Raw genomic sequence first — 23,216 nt, forward strand, 5'->3', positions numbered from 1 at the left:
GCCCCTGTCACTACCATGGGTGTGGAAATTCGAGAAGGGTAGAAATGACACCTGTTTTAATCTCTGATACACCCTCAGCATGCAGAATCTAGCCCAGTGTCAGGCCTATAGTGAGTGCTTATTAAACGTCTATTTAATGACTGGCAAAGGACTGAAGGTCTAGAACAGGGAACCATTTAGGAGGTCTAGTTAGTGTCAGGATGTGCGGTGGGAACAAAGCAGTAAAGAGGTGAGAGAAGACCTGTCTCTCAGCTCTAGCTCGAGCCATCTGGGATTTCCTTCAAACTCTACCTTCCCAATTGCTTCCTGTCTGCAAATCCCTTGTCTTTATGGAACACAAAACCCCAGAATCACAGGACGATATGGCAATGAATCAACTGAGACACAGGAGGAGATGGGTGAAGATGAGAAGCCCCACACACCTACTTCCCTGCTCGCCTCAGTAAAGTGCTCCCCAAACAATTCCTGCCCAAGATTTAGCCCTGCCAGGTCTGCATTCACCCCCATGCTTGCTACTTGTGCACAAATAAAGACAAATATACTCGCACTTGTTTCTCACTGCTGCCTCTTTATCTCTACATCTTCTTACTTTTCTGATTCAGGAAACACCTTTCGGTTGGCTTTTGTTCACTAGCCCTCTTAGAGGTAGGACATAGGCAAGACTACTCACCTTGGATCCATACAGGTAATAAGGCTGGACGTTGGCAGGTTTATCTCTTTGCGGTTCTTGAGTAAAAGGAATGGCAGTTCGAACAAAACTAGTAGAAGAAAAGAGAAGGGGAGGGAGTTAACCGGGCCCTAAGAGCATTCTTCATGGGACACAGCTTCTCCAGAGCCCTTCCTGACCAGGTGCAACCACACTGTTTCTTAGGGGGTTGCCTATAAAGACACTAAACTCTTCTGACATGCTCCCATTCATTCCCTATACCGTCTCCTGTCTATAGATGGGAAAACTGTAGTCCAGATTCGTAGGCTAGAATTTGGGCTTACAGCCACTCCTAAGGACATAGGCAAGGAGTGACAATTGGCTGGTCCTGGAGAGTGCCTTCTCTGGGGCTCTGATCATTCCCTATATACCCAGTTTGGCTTCTTAAGAGCAGGGTTCCACCAACTCTGTGAAGGCCCAGATTGGAAATATTCTCAGCTTTGCAAGCCAGATGGTCTCTGTCACCATTACTCAACTTCGCTGGTAGAGTGAAAACACCCAAAAACAATTGTAGATGAATGAACGTGGAGGAGTTCCAGTAAAACTTTATGAATTTCAAATAATTTTCACTTGTCATCAAATTAGAATTCGTCTTTGGATTTTTTCCCCAACATGCAAAAATGTCAATAGTATTCTCTGCTCATGGATTGTACAGAAACAGTTGGCAAGAAGATGTGGTTTGTGGGCGATAGTTTGCAGATCTCTGCTTGAGAGGATTAAAAGTCCCAAATCTTTACAGAACTGGAAGCCTGTCTTGCTAACGTGTGGATTCAGGCTCATCTGTGGTTTCCGCCCAGACCCTTCTATTCATTCAACACACACTTATTTGATACTGGCTATGAGCCAGGCCCTGAGAGTACTGAGAAGACCTGTAAACACACACATATTTGTATATCCTCACGGACTTGTGTTTTTTTTAAGACAGAGTGTGTGCGTACGTGTCAGAGGGGAGGGGCAGAGGGTGAGGGGGGAGAGAGAATCCCAAGCAGGCCCCATGGCCAGTGTGGAGCCAGGTGCAGGGCTTGATCTCCCGACTGTGAGATAATGACGTGAGCCGAAATCAAGAGTCAGCCACTTAACCGACTGAGGCACCCAGGCGACCCTCAAGGACTTGTTTTGTGCGTGAATACACCTCACCTCTTCTGTCAGGTTTTGAACCTCTGTGCGTTCAAAGGGATTAGGTCTTGTCCTCACCTCGGTGCCTGACCCAGGGCTGTGTGCACCTGGCAGGAGACATGTACCACTTCGTCATGCACATGTATGCCTGTTTTGCATGAATGTGTTCATGCATGTGGATGTCCTCATAAAGGTACCATCTGGTCATAAAGCACCAGTGTGATCCTGTATTGGCCCATGGAGTAGCACACGGCCTGGTTCCTGCTTCCTTCTGGGTTCTGCATTACCATTCAAGGCACCATTCCCCATCCCATCTGCTCCACCCTCACCAGGCTCTCTAGGCCCCTTGGAGACTCTGTCTGGATTATTCTTCTCCTGTTTTTTCATCTTATTTATTCCTATTCATCCTTCACATCTCTACTCAAGCATTATTTCCTTAGAGGAGGAAGCCTCTCTTGAGGTTCCCATCACTTTCCAAACTGGGTTAGGTGGTGGTATTTTCTCTCTCATGACTGGGGGCTTTTGTTTCATCTCCAAATTCATTGATTCCAACAGCACATTTATCTCGTGATTGTTGGAGCACGCATCCTCCTCTAGCCCGGTGCTCTCGGGCAGGAAGGGGTGTGCTTGCTCACTGTGGCATCCCCACCTCCAGCACAGGACAGACTCCGTGAGATGCCTGTTGCAGGAAGAAACAGTTTCCCTCACCCTCAGCCCACCCCAGCCCCCTTGGCCCAGGGACTCCCTTACCGATTGGTGGACCCATTGTAGCAGTAGTTGGGGAGGAAGTCGAAGTTGAGCTCCCAGAAGACGTGCAGGGTGATACGCCCGTAGGGGGCAGACACGTTGTGATTGGCCTCACGGAACATGGCGTCGAAGCTGTCCAGGGTCATGTGCTTACACAGCAGCCGGTGCGTGAGCCGGTTGATCTCCAGCAGCCACTCCAGCTCCTGCCAGAGAGAGCCCACGGCTGCTGAGGACATACACATGCACTTTACACACACACCACTTTATCTCACGGATAACTTTCATGCGGGGGAGAGCCTCTCAGACAACCTCCCAGCTGCTGACGTGGAGCCTGGGCTCCCACAGTGACATGTGGAGCACACCCTTCTTCAAAGGAGGGACTGCCAGACTGTGCTGAGGGAAGCTGCATGCCTCTCTGGGAAGGGGACTCCAGACCATGTTCAAATCCCCTGTCTGAACCCGCCTTGGGTGGAAAGCATGCCTGCTTGCATTCCAGTTCCCATACTGGTGTGGAAAAATTCGCCTCTCAGTGTTGCAAGTAAAGAAGAGGGAAGGTGTGACTGGCTGTCACCAGATGCTCTCTCTCTGCCCTGCAGAAAGCAGTCATGAGTTAGCACTCACTAAGTACTTACAGTTAGGTCACACCATATGAAGCTACTGGGTTTTTTTTATTAAATACTATTGAGTATTAGTTTCGTATGGTTTAAGTTAATATACGCCAAACAGTATCCTAAGCACTTTGTGTGCTAATTCACTTAATGCTCAAAAAACCCTGTATGGTTACCATTATGGTTTTCTTCACACACAAAGGAACTGAGGTCTTGAGAAGTTAAATAACTTGATTCCCAATCCAAGAAGTTGGGCTCCAAAGTTTACATTCTTAACCACTATATACTATAGAAATTTAAAAAATTAGCTGGGGGCACAATGCCCCTCCTTTGGGTTCCTCCTGTGTCTCAGTCACAGGGTTGGTTACGTGTTGGTGAAGGTACAGCTGAAAGCCATGAGCCAAGGACCTGTGTGATTGCTTGGAACTCTACCTTCAGGCAAAGAAAGGGAGCAGAGTGGACAATGTACAGACACAACAGGTCACTGCATTTGTTGGCAAATAAAAGGAGGGTGGGACCCTGCGGGCTGGCTTTAGCCCCTTGTGCTGCTATCAAAGAGAATTAAAGCACAGTCTTATGCAGAGAAGGCATCCTTCTTTGTCATGCCGTAGGACACTCCCATACTGCTGTGGTGAAGCCCTCTTTTGAGACGCTCCTGTTTCATAGAGGGGATGAATGAGGCCCTGAGGGTGAAGTAATTTGCCCAAGGTCACACAGGGAATATAGAACATGGTTTTGTATGTGATCCCGGGTCTTCTGACCTCAAAACACATGTCTGGGCCCCTATGACATAGCTGCCTGGAATAAAGAAGCAGTTTTCTAAGAAAGCCCTTTGAAAAGTAATGATGGTTAAAGTAAAGATGGTTTTACAATACAAAAACTCAGAGAATGCTGGCAAGGGCAGTTTGCCAGAGCGCGGCCAAGCAGTGGGGCAGCCCGATGGCCCGCTTTAGTGGTGTCTATGCTCACACAGTCTGCAGCCCCACGTCAGGGAATCAATTTTATTCTCATCAGCCACAAGGCCTCCTTAATGCTGGCTGGGGTCCAGGGTGTGGTCAGGTAGAGGCCCCAGACTATGCTTAGAATCTGAGAGACTTGCCTTTCTGAAACTCAGATTCTGTGGCTCTAAATTGCGGGGTACAGAACTACATCAAAGCTTGCAAACCTAAATGGCTGCAGAGACCACACAGCTCAGGTAAGAGAGACAGGCAGCAGGGGGAGTCTTGGGGCTGAGTTTTCTGCAGCAAAGAGTCTGTCCAGATAAGGGTGAAGCTGCCACTTAACTCCATATAGTTGTTACCTCTCCAGAATGGGCTCAGTGATGACAGATCCCACAATCTTTCAAAAGAAGGTCAAAAACCTGGGTTTTAGTTCTGGAATGGCAGCTGGAAGAATGTTTCCAGTCATTGTGCACCGTGAAGTAAATGAAGGGCAGAAAGAGAATCACCTCTCTGCTTTACTTAGGGCCTAGCCAGCTGGACTATTCTTTGTTCCCATTCACTTAGAATGAGTAAAATAAAATAAAATAATAAAATAAATAAAATAAAATAAATAAAATGAGTAAACGCTAATGAATTTACTTCCGAGCTCACTGGGTCCCTTGGCACACTGAGGTATTATGTTCCTAGGCAAACATCTGCAAATAAAAAAACAGGGAACAATTTCTGTTCTAATGCTCTGTGATCGAAACAGTCTCACAAAATGTGTGTCAGTGTTTACAAGGGAGACCAAAGGAGGGAGTTCTCAACTCTCCTGACATAGTGGGTCCTAGAAATGTAGATCTACTTCTGTCAGGCAACAGTGCTGAGGTTTTTGTTATGTAGTCCAAACTGTTTTGGCATCAGCCATGTTCTTCCGGCCTTTAAGTCATAAGAGGGCGCTTGCCTCGAGGATGCAGAACTCAGTGCATCAAGGCACAGAAGGTTTACAAGGCCGTGTGGCTGGTTCAGGTGCCTTCTGAGAGGGTCTGAATTTTCTATGGTCAAGCTGGTTTACCAAGAGCAACACAGAGCAGAACTGGGGAAATAAAATACGTCCCGGGGCAATTTCTGTGAAGGAGTGGAAAGAGCTCTTCGGTGGGAACCAGAAAGCCTGAGGGTCAGCCATACTGGACCACTGACCAGCTCTGTGGCCCCAGATAGGCGAGAAGAACAGGGGTCTCAAAGTCCAGTGCAACGAGGCGTGGAAGGTCATACACAGGAACAGAGTGCACCCGAGAGGCTTGCAGCAAGCTAAAGGGAGCACAGCCCGTCTGACGGGATCCTCTAGTCATTTCTAGACAATTGTTGCCATCTGGAAAGGCTGGTGTGATGTTGCCAGAGCTTCTGCAGTTTTATTCAGATTCTTCCAAATGTTAAATGTTGGCTCAAAATTTCAAATGCACTCTGTATCCTAAACAAAACACAGCCTGCAAGCTGCCAGCCCTCCAATTCAGCATCAGAGCTCTCCGAGAATCTGTTTGCTCAGCTGTGTAGCATGAGCACGACTGGCTTGAGAAACCCCTGCCACCCTCCCAGCTTGGCATCAAGCCGCCTTCTCATCTCAGAGTGGAGTTTCGAAGGTGGAGGGAAGGGCTGAAGGGAGCGCATTCCTCGGTTTGTTTCTCAGAAGAGGCAGAAGCTTCTGAGCCAAGGCCAGTGAGGGCCTCCTGACCCCACAGGAGAGAGCATCCCTGGGGTCTCCTCTTCCTGGGCTTCACAAGAAGTGGCTACTCTCCTGGGGGCGGCCCTCACCTATAAACACCGGCTTTCACTGCTTGTTTTGATTTTGTTCTCAGCTAAAAGAACATTCAGTGCCTTTCAAGGAGTGGGAAGAGGCCATGGATACCCACCCACACCCCAAACCAGTTTTTCCATGACAGTCTCATTCATTGCTGGACAACAAGAAGATACAGATAAACAGCAAAGATGAAAACAAAAATCCCATTGCTAACATTTTGGCATAAACAAAAATAATCTCTTCCTTCCTCCCTTTCTTCCTTCCTCTCTCTTTTCTTTCTTTCTTCCTTTCTTTTTCCTTCTTTCTCTCTTTCTCCCTCCCTTCCTTCTTTCCTTCCTTTCTTTTTCTTCCTTCCTTCCTTCCTTCCTTCCTTCCTTCCTTCCTTCCTTCCTCTCTCTTTTTCTCCCTTCCTTCCTTCCTTCCTTTCTTTTCTTTCTTTCATAAAATCTATTTCTTAAAATTGATCTCACAGAAGAACGTATGCTATATTATAATCTCTTAAAGCAACTGACCCAGGACTTAGGTGAGCATTTAAGGGGCAAGTCCTCTTACAAACTGCTACTGAAACTTCACTCTGAGAATGTTTCATTGTAGCCCAATTTCTATGCTTCTCTCTTCTTTTTTTTTTACAGAAGCTATAATTTATTAAGTGCAAAGTACTACACAAAGCTCTTTCCAGGCTCTAAAGAGTCATCCTTATAAAAATGCTATACTGTGAATTCTAATATTCCTCCATCGCAGAAGTGAAGTTACTTACCAAGACTGTCTAGCTAGTACGTGGCAGGGCCAGGGCTGGGACCCCAGGTCCTTCTGACTCTAGAGCCCTCATTTCTAGCCACCCTTTTTTTTTTTAACCACGTTGTCCACTTAAGAAACAAAACTTTTTTATTTTGAAATAATTTTAGACTTTCAGAAAAGTTGTGAAAAAGCAGAGCTGTTGTATGTCCCTGACCCAATTTCCTCAATGTTAGTGTTACCTAATCATAGTATAATTATCAAAAGTAGGAAATTAATATTGGTCCAGTTCTACTAACTAAGTGACACCCTTATTCAGATTTCACCAGATTCTTCATGAGGGTCCTTTGTTCTATTTTAGGATTCAATTTGGAATCTCACATTGCATTTAGTTGTCACGTCTCCTGTGTCTTTTTTAATCACTAACATTTTCTAGTCTTGGTCTTGTATGATCTGGACGCTTTTAAAAAGTATTGTTCACTTTTTTATATAACATTTTTAAAATTTTTTTAATTTATTTCTAGGAGAGAGAGAGAGACAGTGTGAGCAGGGGAGGGTCAGAGAGAGAGGGAGTCACAGACTCTGAAACAGGCTCCAGGCTCTGGGCTGGCAGTCAGCACAGAGCCCGACGCGGGGCTCAAACCCACGAACTGCGAGATCATGACCTAAGCAAAAGTCAGACGCTTAACCGACTAAGCCACCCAGGCACCCCAAAAGTATTGTTCACCTTTTTAAAAGAATGCTATTTGAAGCATTTGACAAAATACAGCATCCCTTCTTAATAAAGACTCTCGAGAAAGTTGGGATAGAAGGAACCTACTTAAACATCATCAAAGCCATCTATGAGAAGCCTTCAGCTAACATCATCCTCAACGGGGAAAAACTGAGAGCTTTCCCCCTGAGATCAGGAACACGACAGGGATGTCCACTCTCACCACTGTTGTTTAACATAGTGCTGGAAGTCCTAGCATCAGCCATCAGACAACAAAAGGAAATCAAAGGCATCAGAATTGGCAAAGAGGAAGTCAAACTTTCACTCTTCGCAGATGACATGATACTCTACATAGAAAACCCGACAGACTCCACCAGAAGCCTACTAGAACTGATCCAAGAATTCAGCCAAGTTGCAGGGTACAAAATCAACGTACAGAAATCGGTTGCATTTTTATACACCAATGATGAAGCAACAGAAAGAGAAATCAAGAAACTGATCCCCTTCACAATTGCACAAAAAACCATAAAATACCTCGGAATAAACCTAACCAAGGATACAAGAGATCTGTATGATGAAAACTATAGAAAACTTATGAAGGAAATTGAAGAAGACACAAAGAAATGGAAAAACATTCCATGCTCATGGATAGGAAGAATAAATATAGTTAAGATGTCATTACTACCTAAAGCACTCTACACATTCAATGCAATTCCAATCAAAATTGCACCAGCATACTTCTCAAAACTAGAACAAACTATCCAAAAATTTGTATGGAACCACAAAAGACCCCGAATAGCCAAAGTAATACTGAAAAATAAAACCAAAACGGGAGGTATCACCATCCCAGACTTCAGCCTCTACTACAAAGCTGTCATCCTCAAGACAGTATGGTATTGGCACAAAAACAGACCCATAGACCAATGGAACAGAATTGAGAACTCAGAAGTGGACCCAAAAGTATACAGCCAACTGATCTTTGACAAAGCAGGAAAGAATATCCAATGGAAAAAAGACAGCCTTTTTAACAGATGGTGTTGGGAGAACTGGACAGCAACATGCAGAAGAATGAAACTAGATCATTTTCTCACACCATGCACAAAAATCAACTCAAAATGGATAAAGGACCTGAACGTGAGACAGGAAACTATCAACACCCTAGAGGAGAAAGCAGGAAACAACCTCCTTGACCTCCACCGCAGCAACTTCTTACTTGACACATCCCCAAAAGCAAGGGAATCAAGAGCAAAAATAAACTGTTGGGACCTCATCAAGATTAAAAGCTTCTGCACAGCCAAGGAAACAACCCAGAAAATTAATAGGCAACCAACGGAATGGGAAAAGATAGTTGCAAATGACATATCAGATAAAGGGTTAATATCCAGAATCTATAAGGAACTCACCAAACTACACGCCCGAAAAACAAACAACCCAGTGAAGAAATGGGCAGAAGACATGAACAGACACTTCTCCAAAGAGGACATCCAGATGGCCAACAGACACATGAAACGATGCTCAGCATCCCTCCTCATCAGGGAAATACAAATCAAAACCACACTGAGATACCACCTCACGCCAGTCAGAGTGGCTAAAATGAGCAAATCAGAGAACTCTAGATGCTGGCGAGGATGTGGAGAAACGGGCACCCTCCTACACTGTTGGTGGGAATGTAAACTGGTACAGCCCCTCTGGAAAACAGTGTGGAGGTTCCTCAGGAAACTAACAATAGAACTCCCTTATGACCCAGCAATAGCACTGCTAGGAATTTACCCAAGGGATACAGAAATGCTGAGGCATAGGAGCACATGTACCCCAATGTTCATAGCAGCACTCTCCACAATAGCTAAAACATGGAAAGAGCCTAAGTGTCCATCAACAGATGAATGGATCAAGAAGATGTGGTTTATCTATACCATGGAATACTACATGGCAATGAGAAACAATGAAATCTGGCCATGTGTAGCAACATGGATGGACCTTGAGGGTGTTATGCTGAGCGAAATAAGTCAGGCAGAGAAGGACAAATATCATATGTTTGCACGTATAGGAGGATTAGGAGGAACTTGACGGAGGAACAAGGGGGAGAAGAAGGGCGGAAATGGTGGGGGAAAGGGAGAGAGGCAAACCATGAGAGACTCTTGAATGCTGACAAAAACTGAGGACTGATGGATGTGGGGGGGAGGGGGGATGGGCATGGAGGAGGGCACTTGTGGGGATGAGCACTGGGTGTTATGTGGAAACTAATTTGACAATAAACTATTGGAAAAAAAAAAAAAAAAAAAAAAAAAGAATGCTATTTGATTGGAATGTATCTGATATTTTCTCATGATTAGGTTGACAAAATGCATTTCAGCAACATTACCAAAAAGGAATACATAACAGGGGATATGTGAATATGTATTAATATGGGTGATGTTAATATTTGATGCTTGGTTAAGATGGTATATGCCAGGTTTTCCCATTGTACAATCATTACTCTTCCCTTTGGAGTTAATAAATACCTTGAAGGAGATAATTTGACAGTGCAAGAATCCTGCTTCCTCATTTTTTTAAATTTTCAAGTAATTTTTAAAATTATAGTAAAATATATATAACATAAAACTTACCATCTTAAGCATTTAAAAAAAAATGTTTATTTATTTATTTTGAGAGAACGCAGGTGGAGGGGCCGAGAGAGAGAGAGACAGAATTCCAAGCAGGCTCCACATTGCCAGTGCAGAGTCTGACACAGGGCTTGAACTCACCAGCCCATGAGATTATGACCTGGGCCAAGACCAAGAGTCAGATGCCAAATGGACTGAGCCACCCAGGTGCCCTCATTTTAACCTTTTTAAGTGTATAGTTCTGTGACATTAAGTACATTCACATTATTTTGCAAACATCACCATCATCCATCTCCAGAACTTAATTTTCCTCAACCAAAACTCTGTACCCATTAAACACCAATTCCCTAGTTCCCAGTAATCACCATCCCACTTTCTGTCTCTGAATTTTACTACTCTAGGGACCTCATAATAAGAGGAATAATAAAATATTCCTCTCAAAGTTCTGCCTACTAATTTTAACATCCTTTGCTGGATTTTGCTCACAACTATTGTCACCGTCATGTTCTAATGGCAATTTTCTCTTTCTCTCTTTCCTTCTACTCATCTGCTTTTGAAAGCATTAAAGCCTTCCTCTGATTCACTTCAGGACTGGTCAATCAAGTTTATTCTAATTCTTGGAGAGGAAGAGTCAGCAGAGAGTAGCTCAAATTACTGTTTAATAGAAGAAAGTAGGCCTGTCTCATGCTTGTGCATCAGGACCAACTACAGAGTATGCAGGTCCCAGTGCAAAATGGAAAAGTGGGACCCTTGTTTAAAAAAAATTATTAAGAATTTCAAGATGGCGACAGCAGAGCATTAAACCAACCACAGTACAGAGCCCTTCTGGGCCCTATATTACTACACACCCGTGACACCCACACTGTTGTACAACCTTCCCTAGCTTCTCAGAGCTATCTCCAGACTTGCTTGGTTCTATAGAAGCCCAAAGGACAAGCAGCTGTGGCCCAGGGTTGGCCATCTCAGAGATTTCAAGGTAATCAGGAGGATAAGGTGACTCTCACTCATTTTAAGTTATTTTGGCTTTTTTCTGCTCCATTCAGTTGGGAAAGAGACTCACTGCTTCTCTTTAACTAGCTCAGTACTAGGTTAACAACACTTCCAGCTAGGCTTCAAGTCTAAGGAATCCCAGACCAGAGCTCCCATGGGCCCCCCCGGTCCCTTACCACGATGGAAGTCAGGTCCTCACTCTCAAAGCGGCTGATGGCCTGGTCCAAGGATTTATACATGGCAGCAGAGATACGCTGGGTAATGAGTCTGTTCAAGTCAATTGATCTACCCAACAACTGCATGAAAGAGACAGATAGAAAAGTTACTTAAGGTTCTCACAGGCACATGACCACTAAATGCATGCACTGATAGAAAACTGGATTGAAAGCATAAAGGACATTATAGGGACAAATGAGGATTCTATGCAGAAAATGGTATTGTTAAATTTCCCGAGTATAATAATTCTATTTTGATTATGAGACAATGTCCTCATTCTTTGGAGATACATGCTGAGGTATTCATGAGTGAAGTGTTATCACATCTACAACTCACTCTCAAATGGCTAAGAAGAGTACTTAAAGGAGGTCAGAGAAAGTCTCTCTAAAGCAGTTTTGCTGGATGGTTGTGTATATTTAAACATATATATTTTTTAATGTTGTTTATATATAAATATGTATTTTTATAAATTATATATACTACATATATTTATTCACTATGTACTTATATATTACATATTTATTTACTATTTACATACTATTTATAGACTACTTACTATATATACTATATTTATAGTATACATATCATATACTACTTATATAGTTATGTACTATTTATCTGTATTTTCTATATCTATATGTGTGTATATATACACATACTTTATATATATACACACATACACATACGCATGTATACACACACATATATGTGTATATATACATATGCACACACACATATATATTCATATACTTCAATTTGCTAGGTGCCCAAGGATTATTCTTAATTAATTTATTTTTTTTACTGTATTTGTGAGAGAGAAAGCATAAGTATATAAGAGAAAGTGAAGCAAATGTGGTAGAACATTAATAATCATGGATCTATCTACAGAGTGTATATATATGTTCATGGTGTTATTCTTTCAACTTTCCTGTAAATTTGAAATATAGAAAGTAGAGGAAAAATATGAATCATGGAGACTGTGGGAAAAGGCTCAGGACAGGCTATGGCATCCCATGCAATGCTGGCACCCTACATTTAGCCCCAAGGTTCTTCCTGCATCTGTCCTGGGCCTCGTTTCATCACCAGATAGCATGAGCTCCCTCAGCAAGGGCCTATCTACCTGTGCCCTTAAGGGGAAGAGTGTGGAAGCAGGACAATGAAGGGCTGATTACAGGATGGAAAACAGAACTTAGGATAATTTCCATAGGGGCACACAAACATGGAGGTTATTGCAGATGCTATGCAAACAGCAATAAACAATTATTGAGTGTCTGCTGTGTGCACTGCACTTTACTAGGTGCCCAAGGATTATTCTTAACTGTTTTTTATTTAATTCTTAAATATTTTCTTTTTTTCAAATTTCCCTTTTGGGAGATTTTCTACCAACTAAGACCCCTTATAGCCATCATGCGCACATATAAAGCCTCAGTATTTAATGCCCTGTGGCTAATTCTGACTGCATCAGTAAGTGATAGCTGTAATTTCCTGAGAGGCTGAAAGAAAAGCATCGAGCACCTGCTGTTGACAGAAGTGAAGACGGTTCTTTTTTCTCTCATATTTCTGTTTTATTTGGTGTCTCAGGGCAGTGAAAATGTCCAGAGTTTCCAGGGTAACCCTTTCCTCCTTATCAGGGGCACTTCTCAGCCGTGGCCCTTCACCCGGTTCTACTCCACAAACACGGGGGCCCACATACCAAGCACACAAAGGTCATGGCCTCGAGGCCGTTTCACGCTGCCTGGCCGACAGCAGGGGTTAGGAGCTGGGTGGCTGGAGCATCTTGTATTTGGCCTGCCTGGTTCATGTTAACATTTGAAAGCAGGGATATGTTCTGAGCTCCTGGCAGCATTTCCTCTACATTTGCGGTCAAATGTTAACAGAAACCAACCCCACAAGAACAAACAGTAATTTCTAGCATGGGTTTGGCTGACACACTCTATTTCAAAGCATGAAGCGCCCACCTTCGCTGAGACCAGCATTTGCCCCTTTGTGAGCGGCAGTCCTGATGGAAAGAAGCAAGCCACATCTTATGACAAGAAGACTATTATTACACCACAGAGTGTGCTACCGGCAGAAGGAGAGGCCTCGACCTTGAACCATGGGAGGCCAACGCCTCTTTGTTATTTGTAAGATTCTGCGGCTGTGCTATGCCCATGCGCAGAAGCCCACACGGGCAGTATGCAGGACAGAGACTACACAGTCCTGATCTCCGCTCTCCTCACTAACCACAGCTGCTCCCTAACCTGTCCCACCCCCACTCTGGCCTTCTACACCATACCTGGACATGCCTCTGTTTCAGCAGCGTTTCGTAGCGGTTGGATGGCGGGTATGGGATGATGACTCCATAATTCTTACACTCGGCCCTGAAGCGTTTATCCAACAGGACACTGAAGGGATAAAAGTTGAATAAGGCCAGTAAGCATGATGGCAAATGACTTTCCGATCACCCAGCCGCAACTGTTTCAGACCACAGGGTCTGCTCATGAAGCAGTATTTTATGTATTTCAAATAGAACTATTTTCTGCTTTTTATAGCCACAAAAGCTCAACATGAAGCAGAACTTTCAAGTTAAAGACAAGCATCACAGAGGTTGAGTCACTTCCCTCTTTTATTCATTTGCCAAAAAAGCAATTGAGTGCATGCTTGCCATATGCCAGGGAACATTCTGGTACTAGGGATACAAAGTTGTGTCCTCACGAAGCTTACTTCTGATAAAGAGACTGATATCTATATAAATAAACAGAGAAATAATTTCAGGCAAGAGAAAATACTACATAGTATTTACTACTTATCAGGCACCCACATGCTTGTACACAGGCATTTTAAATTTCACGACAACCTTATGAGTTAGGTGTACTATTATTATTATCTTTCACACTGAGGTACAGAATGCAGAGTAATAGTGCTCTGAAAATAACAAAAAAGGATCATTTGGTATTTAGAGGTCAGAGAAAGCCTCTCTAAAGCAGTTTTGCTGGATGGACACCTAAATGCTAAAAATGGAAAGATCTGGGGGATCTTTTTTCTGACAGAGAAAAAAAAAAAAAGCTGGTCTGTATGGATAAAGGGCAGGGCACGCTGGAGACCAACGGGCAAAAATGAATTTACAAAGTTAACCTAGGGGCCAGATCATGTGGGACTACATCAGCTGCAGTAAAGAAGCTAGGTATTTTCTAGATGTCAGTGGCAGCCGTTGAAAGGCTTTAGGTAGGAAAGTGACATAATCTAAATGTACACTGTCCAACACAGATAGCAGCTACCAGCTACAGGAGCCCACAGAGCACCTGCAAAGTGGTGAGATGTGCTAGAAGTATAAAACACACACTAGATTTTGAAGGCTTAGGAAAAAAACAATGAAGACTATCTCTTTAATAATTTTTATATTGGGGCGCCTGGGTGGCTCAGCTGGTTAAGCATCTGACTTCAGCTCAGGTCATGAAATCTCAGTTCATGAGTTTGAGCCTGTGTCAGGCTCTCTGCTGTCAGCACAGTGCCCGCTTCAAATCCTCTGTCTCCTCCCGCACCCTCCCCCTGCCCCACTCAGCGGTTTGCTATCTTTCTCTTGCAGACATACATAAAAAACATTAAAAAATGTTTTTTATTGATTTTATGTTGAAATTGTATTTTAGATATATTGGATAATATAAGATATATTATTAAAATTAGGGGCGGCTGGATGGCCCAACTTAACCTTCGGCTCAGGTTATGATATTGTGGTTTGTGGGTTCGAGCCCTGCATCAGGCTCTGTGATGACAGCTGGAGCTTGGAGCCTGCTTCAGATTCTGTGTCTGCCTCTCTGCCCCTCCCTGCTCATGCTCTGTCTCTCTCTGTCTCTCAAAAACAAATAAACAGGGGCGCCTACGTGGCTCAGTCAGTTGGATGCCCAACTTCAGCTCAGGTCATGATCTTGCTGTTCATGAGTTTGAGCCCCATGTCGGGCTCTGTGCTGACAGCTCAGAGACTGGAGCCTGCTTCCAATTCTGTGTCTCCCTTTCTCTCTGCTCCTCCCCCACTTACACTCTCTCTCACAAAAATAAACAAACATCAAAAAAATGTTTTTAATAAATAAACATTAAAACATTTTAAAAAATTAATCTCACCTGTTTATTTTCCCTTTTTAAAATACGGCTACTAAAAAAAAAATTTGTTTTTTTTTTAAATTTTTATTTATTTATTTTTTTAATTTCTAGGAGAGAGAGACAGACAGCGTGAGCAGGGGAGGGTCAGAGAGAGAGAGAGGGAGTCACAGACTCTGAAATAGGCTCCAGGCTCTGAGCTGGCAGTCAGCACAGAGCCCAACGTGGGGCTCGAACCCACGAACCGCGAAATCATGACCTAAGCGAAAGTTGGACGCTCAACCGACTAAGCCACCCAGGCGCCCCAACGGCTACTAAAAAATTTAAAATGACACGTGTGGCTCACATTTGTGGTTGCACTGTATTTCTATGGACAGCACTGATTTAGGTCATTCTTTCCTTCCTGTGTTTTCTCGGACTCTCCCAACCTCTCTCAATCTCCTCCAGAAAACCATATTTTTGGAGACCATTCATCTTACAGGGAATAGTATAGGTTAAGGGCAATATTTTAGATAAGAATGTTTTGTAAACTAAATATACAGAGGACCCAGGGTTTGACAAGTCTGGGTTTGTGTATACAGCGTATTTGAAAAGAGAATTGTTTTAGAGACATGGGAAGCCCTGCTCACTATTCTAACTGCTTCCTTTTCAACCCAGACACTTACTAAGCAATTATTTTGTGAAAGGCTATGTGCTTTGTGTGCTTTCCCAGAAAGTCATGTTTTGTGTATTTTCCATCATTAAGAGCCGCTCACTTCATTAAAGGTGCATTCTGTGTTAAAAGAAACTTGTGAGTTCTGTACATCAGCTCCTATTTGAAATATATCAGAGCAACTTCTGGCTGTCAAAAGCAAAGTAAAGCAGGGGCACCTGGGTGGCTCAGTTGGTTAAGTGTCCGACTTCGGCTCAGGTCATGATCTCACGGTTTGTGGGTTCGAGCCCTGTGTTGGGCTCTGTGCTGACAGCTAGCTCAGAGCCTGGAGACTGCTTAAGATTCTGTGTCTCCCTCTCTCTCTATGACCCTCCCATGCTCACGCTGTCTCCCTATCTCTCTCATAAATAAATTAAACATTAAAAAAAATTTTTTTTAAAGTGATGCAAATTGCATAGAAAGAAGAATAATTTATGTTGGTTAAGTAACTATTCTTGATATTACTGGTTTGTAGACTTGGGTTTCCAATAAGAAGGGAAGTCTATTTTGAGGTTTTTCTTGACCAGTTCTGTTATGGGCTCCTGAAACCCAGGAATTCACAGGAATCTAAGTCAACAAATACCGCCAATCAATTGACATATATCTTACAAGCCTCCAGCCCTTGACAGATATCTTACCACAACTTCCCCACTGGTCTCCTATCTGGCCTATATTTATGTACCTATTCTTGCCCACCACCAATCCATTCTACACACATTTTTATGTTTTTAATAAGGCAAATTTTTAAAAGTAAAAACTGAGTCAAGCCTCTGTCATACTTTTGAAACCATCCCGTGATATTCTATTCCTCCTAGGTAATCCTATCAGCTCCATCACCTGAGACCTGCCTACCTCTTCAGTTTCATCATGCAACCTTCCTCCTCTTGTTGGCTGTGAATGAGGCATTTACATGTACTAATTCACATTATGAATTAGGCCTCAACTGCCCTATGGAGTAAGCATGTTGTCAATATGATATTTCTGCCGCAGGGACTTTGCACAAACAGTTCCTTTACCTGCAATTTCCTATCCCGTCCTTCACTTACTTTTACTTAATGTCTACCAATTTCAGTTAAGAACTCAAATGTTATTTTCTTAGGATAGCCTTTCCAGTTCCTCACCCCAAAGACTAGTTCAGGTTTAACAGTCGCAGATCCATAAATTCCCATGAACTTTTCCTTCACAGGGAGCATGTAACCTCCCTTGTCACTGTGCTTTCATCAGTTTTCATTAATGTCTGTTATCCCTACTAGACTGTAAGCTCCATGAGGTGCAGCACCAAATCTCCCTATTTTCTCCTGTATTTTAGCACCCAGTCTAGGCCCACAGAATCGCTCCAATTTCCTTAGGTGCTAAAGAAGAGAGGTTTTACAGCAGCAAACTCTGTCTTACAAGTGGCAGTCTAAGAAAGCTTGTTGCTCACAGCCCTGGGGCTCTCGTACCTGCCAGCCATGGCTTTGTAGTAAGCAAAGATCTGGTCCGCCAGCTTGTAGACAAACTGATCGAAGCACAGGTTCACCTGGTGAAAGGAAAGCAGGAAACGTCAATGGTGTCTGTCTAGCTTTATCACAGAAGCTCAGGCAACTGAAAGGGGGCAGCTGGGTGGCATTTGTGTGTTGTGGGGCAAGAGACTTTGAACAGCAGCAAAAAGAAGACTTTGTGGCTAAGAAGTTTGGCCCTTCCCCTCAAAGTCCTTAGTTAGACACAGAGAAGGCAAAGTTCCCAAAGCTCTGGAGGAACTGCCCTCCACTCTAGTCCCCTCCTTGCTGTTTTGAGGTGGCCTGCCCCGGGGGAATGCAAGACAGATCTTCATATCCCGCAATTACTCATATCAGCCAGACCATCCACTTTCAAGCTAGACTTTCTGGTCTTTTCCTTTAATTTTACCTTGCTTGACAAATGAAGAAGTTGATGGTCACTGGAAACTGAAAAATCTCTCTCTTTTTTTCAAACTTTATTTAAAAACCTTTGGCTCTTAATGACTATGGGGTCATCATGCATTTCAGTGTCTCATCACATCGGTAGAAGATTGTGATACTCAGGTGAAAAGAAGTTCATGTTGGACACGGGATCAAAACCTAACCCTCCAATGATGGCCAGAAACAGCCAAGGGTGGGACTTTAATGAGACGGGGCTGCGGTGGGGGCAGGGTAGCATGTGACTTCCAAGGGGACAGAGCTCATTTAGGGGACTCATCTTCCATTCTTCCCTCCCCAAATTCTCACCTTTATGGTTAATTTTTTTTTAATATTTTTATTTATTTCTAGGAGAGAGAGAGAGACAGCGTGAGCAGAGGAGGGTCAGAGAGAGAGGGAGACACAGACTCTGAAACAGGCTCAGCACAGAGCCCAACACGGGGCTCAAACCCATGAACCGCGAGATCATGACCTAAGCGAAAGTTGGACGCTTAACCGACTAAGCCACGCAGGCATCCCACTTTATGGTTAATTCTTTATCCGAAGAGCTCTCATGTTTTATCTTACACCCCAGATGTTATTCTGAACATGAACCACAGAGCTGCGTGCAGCTCTGTCCTCATTGGCAGGTAACCAAGGCCTCTGCCCCAGACTCTGCACTTCACAGGTCCCCATGGGGCCTTCCTCCAGCTGAAGAACCTGCAGGGTCAAGGCGTCCCCCGCCCATACCCTATGCTCCTCTCCTAGAACCAGCCTTGAGTATCCTTCCTCCCCAAAGCCCAAGCCCCTTTCAGGCTGTTTGCTGTTTTCCTCAGTATCACCCTGAGGGTGGACTGCACCTCAGGTGTGGGCACCCCTGGGGCCGTGGGTTGGCCAAGAGGGCCGCTGTCTGCGGTGGCAGACAAAGCTTGGGTTTCCAGACACATTGCACACAGGGTCCTTCCTAGTGCAGAGCAGAGCTTGGGGACGGGGAGAGAAAGGTGGCCAGCTACAATCTGGGGTCTCAATTTGTACTCTGGCCCTGGACCCTCAAATGTTACCCAGGGCCTGGCTGTGTGCTTTCTTATTTTAAAAATTTCTGGGGGCACCTGGGTGGTTCAGTCAGTTAAGTGTCCGGCTCTTGATTTCTGCTCAGGTCACGACCTCATGGTTTATGGGACTGAACCCCGCGCCCAGCTCTGAGCTGGCAGTGTAGAGTCTGCTTCAGATTCTCTCTCTCTCACTCTCTCTGCCCTTCCCCTGCTCGTGTGTGCATGCTCTCTCTCTCTCAAAATAAATAAATAAGTAGATAGTAAAAAAAAAAAAAATCTCACTTGGCCACATGACATGACACTCTAGGTTTGTTTTGTTTTCAGTCTGTTGGAGAACACAACTCTGTAAGATCTAGTCAGAAAATGGAGTTGTCACAGCTAAGATACAGCCAGGTAACTTGTCTCTGGGAATCACTTTTCCCAAGTTCGTGCTCAGGAGAACAGATCTGTGTTGGGGTCCCTCAGGGCTTTCAATTCTCATAGACATTGGGGGGTTGAGAAAGCAAGGAGCATCTCTACTAGGTTTTCTTTGAAATACGTACACTTTCAAACTAAGTTAGTGGTGACACTAATCCTAAAACATTCATGTCTTCCCTTTATAAAGAAGAATGTCTTCTGTGTCTGTGACATTTTTACCTAATTGACCCATTCTGAGTTTATACAGCCCCATGCAGTTAAGCAAAGCCCAGACTATCATTCCCGTTTCCAGAAGGCAGAACTACATTCCAGGAGCCATCACTGCCGTTGTCCTCACGCTCATGGTCCTTGCATATGGGGCAGGGCTGTGCTTCCTTGCTCCTCTTTGAAAAGGAGGTGCAGTCATGTGACTTGCTTTGACCAATGACATGTGTCACTTCCAGGTGGAAGCTTTGAGTACCAGTAACACTTCCCCCTAGCATGGCACTTAGTGAATGTTCCAGGTGGGTCGCAACTTGAAGACTACATGGACCGGAGCCCCCAGTCAATCCATAATGGAGAAATAAACCTTTGGCTTCAAGGTACCAAGAATTTGTGATTATTTGTTACTGGAGCATAAGCTAGTTTATCCTGACCACTACAGAAAGAAAGCTATTGAATGACTCTCTAATAAATAGCTCTCATGATTGAGAGGATGGTTACTTCAGTCCTAGGAGTACTAGAAAGGGACTCTGTAAGCTGTGTGATCTTGGTGTCATAACTGACCGCTGTAAGTCTAAGATTTATTATTTGTAAAGAAGACAGTAGCACACACTTCTTTAAATTGCTACAAAGCTTATTTAAACAGTCTGTCTCTACAGTGCTTAGCCCTGCCCCTGGCAAATGGCAAATCTATAACAACTGATAGGTGGTACTGCTGTTGTTATTATTATTATTAGCCAAATAACCCAACCATACCAGACCCGATGGAAAATTAATTTTACCCATGCCTGTCTATCATTTGCCATCCCTTAATATATTTGAAAAAGGAAGACCATCATCCTGGTTGCATCCTTTTTGATGATCATGATGTTTGCACAGATCAGTCTCCATACAGTGAATGAGATTATAACAGTGTTGCACGGTGACAGATGGTAGCTACCCTTGGGGTAAGCATAACATAATGTGCAAAGTTGGAGAATCACTGTGTTGTACACCTGACATTAATGTCACATTGGGTGTCAACTATCCTGCAACTTAAAAAAGTCATAAAAAGAGTTCACTCTCCAGAACAAGTCATTGATCCCCTACTGCTATGGACTGAATGCTTATGTTCCCCCCAAACTCTTAGGTTGAGATCCTAACCCCCAAAGGTGATGGTATTAGGAATCGCCTCACTTTGGGAGGTGACTAGGTCATGAGGGTGGGGCCCTCTGGAATGGGATTAGTGCTCTTGTAAAAGAGACCCCAGAGAGCTCCCTCACCCTTTCCACTAGCAAGGACACCATGAGAAGTCTGTGACCCAGGAGGGCGCCCCCACTCAATGGTACTGGATCTCTGATCTGGACTCCCCACCTCCACAACAGTGAGAAATATATGTCTCTTGTTTATAAGCCATACAGTCTGTGGTATTTTGGTACAGAAGTCTGAACAGATAAAGACAGCCCACTTTGTGCCAATAGCTGCAATTTAAAAAGTCCAGACACTTGGAATAAGATTATAGGAACCAAAGGTGGGGCACTTGGGTGGCTAAGTCAGTTGAACGTCCACCTTCGGCTCAGGTCATGATCTCACTGTTGTGGGTTCAGTCCCCGTGTCGGGCTCTGTGCTGACAGCTCAGAGCCTGGAGCCTGCTTCACATTCTGTGTCTCCCTCTCTCTCTGCCCCTCCCCCGCCTGTGCTCTGTCTCTCTCTTTCAAAAATAAATAAATGTAAAAAAATTTTTATATAAAAAAAATAAAGATTATAGGAACAAAAGAGGAAGCATGTCACTTGCCTCAGCTTCAATCTCATCGTACAGGAACTGCTTTTTAAACTTGGTCAGAGCATAGTAGGCGCTGTCATTGTATAGATCCAAAGGGTAGAGGACGTACCTGAGGGACAAAAACAGGCCAGCAGCTTACTAACCTCTCTTAAAGCAGGTTGACTGATGCGGCTTGGGGCATACAAAGGGTTGGGTGAAAAGGTGAACAAGCTCGGGGTTAGGGGAAGAGAGCCTTCCAGCATTCTGATGTTTCCAGCCTGCTTTAGGAACGACTTCCTTTACAGTCTTCCCAGAGAAATCAAAACTCCATGATGGCAATACATCCAAAGCCTGAAAAAATTAGTCTGGGACCAAGAGAAATCAGATGGCAGTTAAGGATATTAGCTTCCTGATCCCCAGAGATGACTACTTTCCAAGCATGGCTGTTCTGGGACTGACAGAGCACAGGAAGGGCAGCTGGGCTGGTAGAATCCTGAACCTATCTGCAAGGCCAAGTGAAATCTGGTGTGACTTGATCCTTGGCATGAGTGTTCTCCCTGGTGGGGCACACTGCCTAATCTGGAAAGTTCTGGAAAGAACAGAGCTCACTACCATCTGGACCTGGGGACCCTCCTTGTTGACCCAATCCTGCCTCTTACTCCATCATGGAAGGTTCTTTGGTTTCCAGGATATGGTCTGTTAGAATCCAGGGCATGGACATCTCAATTGGAAACTGGATCCGCCGGCCCATAGTTAACTCCAGGAAGAATTCTCGGAACCAGAGCTGAGAGAGATCACAACACTGCTGCAGGGCTTCTGAAAGCATAGAGGAAAGAGTCATGGGTTCTACACAGGAAGCACCAAGAGATCTTTCTTCTTATTGTTTTTATTAACTTGATTCTTATTGCTTTTATTGCTGTTCTTACCACTGTACTAGTATGCTGCAGGTACTCATAAAATATGACTTGATTGGTAGATCCTGCTGCTCTCTGGTACCCGAAGGCCAGTCTAACCTCTATTTAGAAAACACCACTGGTTAAGCTTCTCAGTAAGGAGAGCAGTGATGTTTTAGGGCTTTAGATGCCCCTACAATTTTCATCACCCCCTACAGAGCCATCCTGAAAAGCCACAATCCGGGTGTAAAAAGCATGCTTGCTGTTTGTACAGTGGCAAGCCAGGTCCCCAAGTGCCCACTTTGAACTGCTCCTTGCATCCTTATACATGATCATTTTGACTTCCACACACTTAGAAGCCTGGGAGGCTCCTAGGCTGTGCTCTAATGGAGAAGCTTAGATTGTTGGTTAAGATCACTCTTCCCAGCTCGAACAGATGCATTACCACTCCCACGGCCATGGAGAGCACTCTCCTTCCACCGCACCCTGTCCCACCTGCACAGGCATCCTGCAGAACAGGGATGTGGGGCACAGGGCTGGGGTACAGCCTGGATGGCGCCTTTGCTAGGAGCAGCGAGACTAATCAGCTCAGAGCTGCTGCTTAGAAGCAAAAGGCTGGCAGACTGCCTGGCCACGTGCACAGGTATGTTGCCAGTTTTAATCCTTCTGCTAAGAACTTCATGACAAATAAACCACAAATGTCTACCAGACAAATTTAGCTGGGTCAGAATAGCTGGACTGGGCCTGGAACTTTCCAGACCCACCAGAAAGTGTGCATTTTTTTCCCTCGGTGGCAAAATGTGTCCCCTTTGGTCAATGATCACGTCTCTTTGCAACTTTTGGTCTAAAGGCCTTAGTTGGTCTGAGACGGGGGACCCCTCCTCTCCCCACGGCGACTCACCACTGATGTTGAGCAGATGTGTGAAGAAGAAGGACTGTTTATGGAAGTCCTCTATGGCGAGGACGATGGGTCCATCAAGGCTGCTTCTAAGGGTCTTCTTGGAGCCACTTTTGTCTGCAATGAGCGATTCAAGCATGGTCCGCACCATGTACAGCTTGAAAGAGAAAGAACGATGAAGAGGTCAGGGGCTGGCTCTCCAC

The 23,216-nt window shown here is 44.3% G+C and overlaps 1 protein-coding gene across 2 annotated transcripts in view; it reads right to left on the reverse strand.

Moving 5' to 3' along the window:
- The window catches only part of CYFIP2 (cytoplasmic FMR1 interacting protein 2), a 131,952-nt gene that overhangs the window by 54,340 nt on the left and 54,396 nt on the right, over positions 1 to 23,216 (reverse strand). For both annotated transcript variants that reach the window (XM_039249455.1, XM_039249454.1), the window contains exons 16-23: positions 23,017 to 23,170; positions 21,882 to 22,038; positions 21,256 to 21,352; positions 17,359 to 17,435; positions 13,427 to 13,535; positions 11,112 to 11,231; positions 2,573 to 2,772; positions 671 to 758 (exon numbers count right to left, since the gene is read on the reverse strand). In XM_039249455.1, the coding sequence (XP_039105386.1) occupies positions 671 to 758; positions 2,573 to 2,772; positions 11,112 to 11,231; positions 13,427 to 13,535; positions 17,359 to 17,435; positions 21,256 to 21,352; positions 21,882 to 22,038; positions 23,017 to 23,170 (1,002 nt within the window). The remainder of the gene's footprint in view (positions 1 to 670; positions 759 to 2,572; positions 2,773 to 11,111; positions 11,232 to 13,426; positions 13,536 to 17,358; positions 17,436 to 21,255; positions 21,353 to 21,881; positions 22,039 to 23,016; positions 23,171 to 23,216) is intronic.

This window comes from Hyaena hyaena, unplaced genomic scaffold, assembly GCF_003009895.1.
Source record: "Hyaena hyaena isolate Hyena2069 unplaced genomic scaffold, ASM300989v1 scaffold_336, whole genome shotgun sequence".
NCBI classification, from domain to species: Eukaryota; Metazoa; Chordata; class Mammalia; order Carnivora; family Hyaenidae; genus Hyaena; species Hyaena hyaena.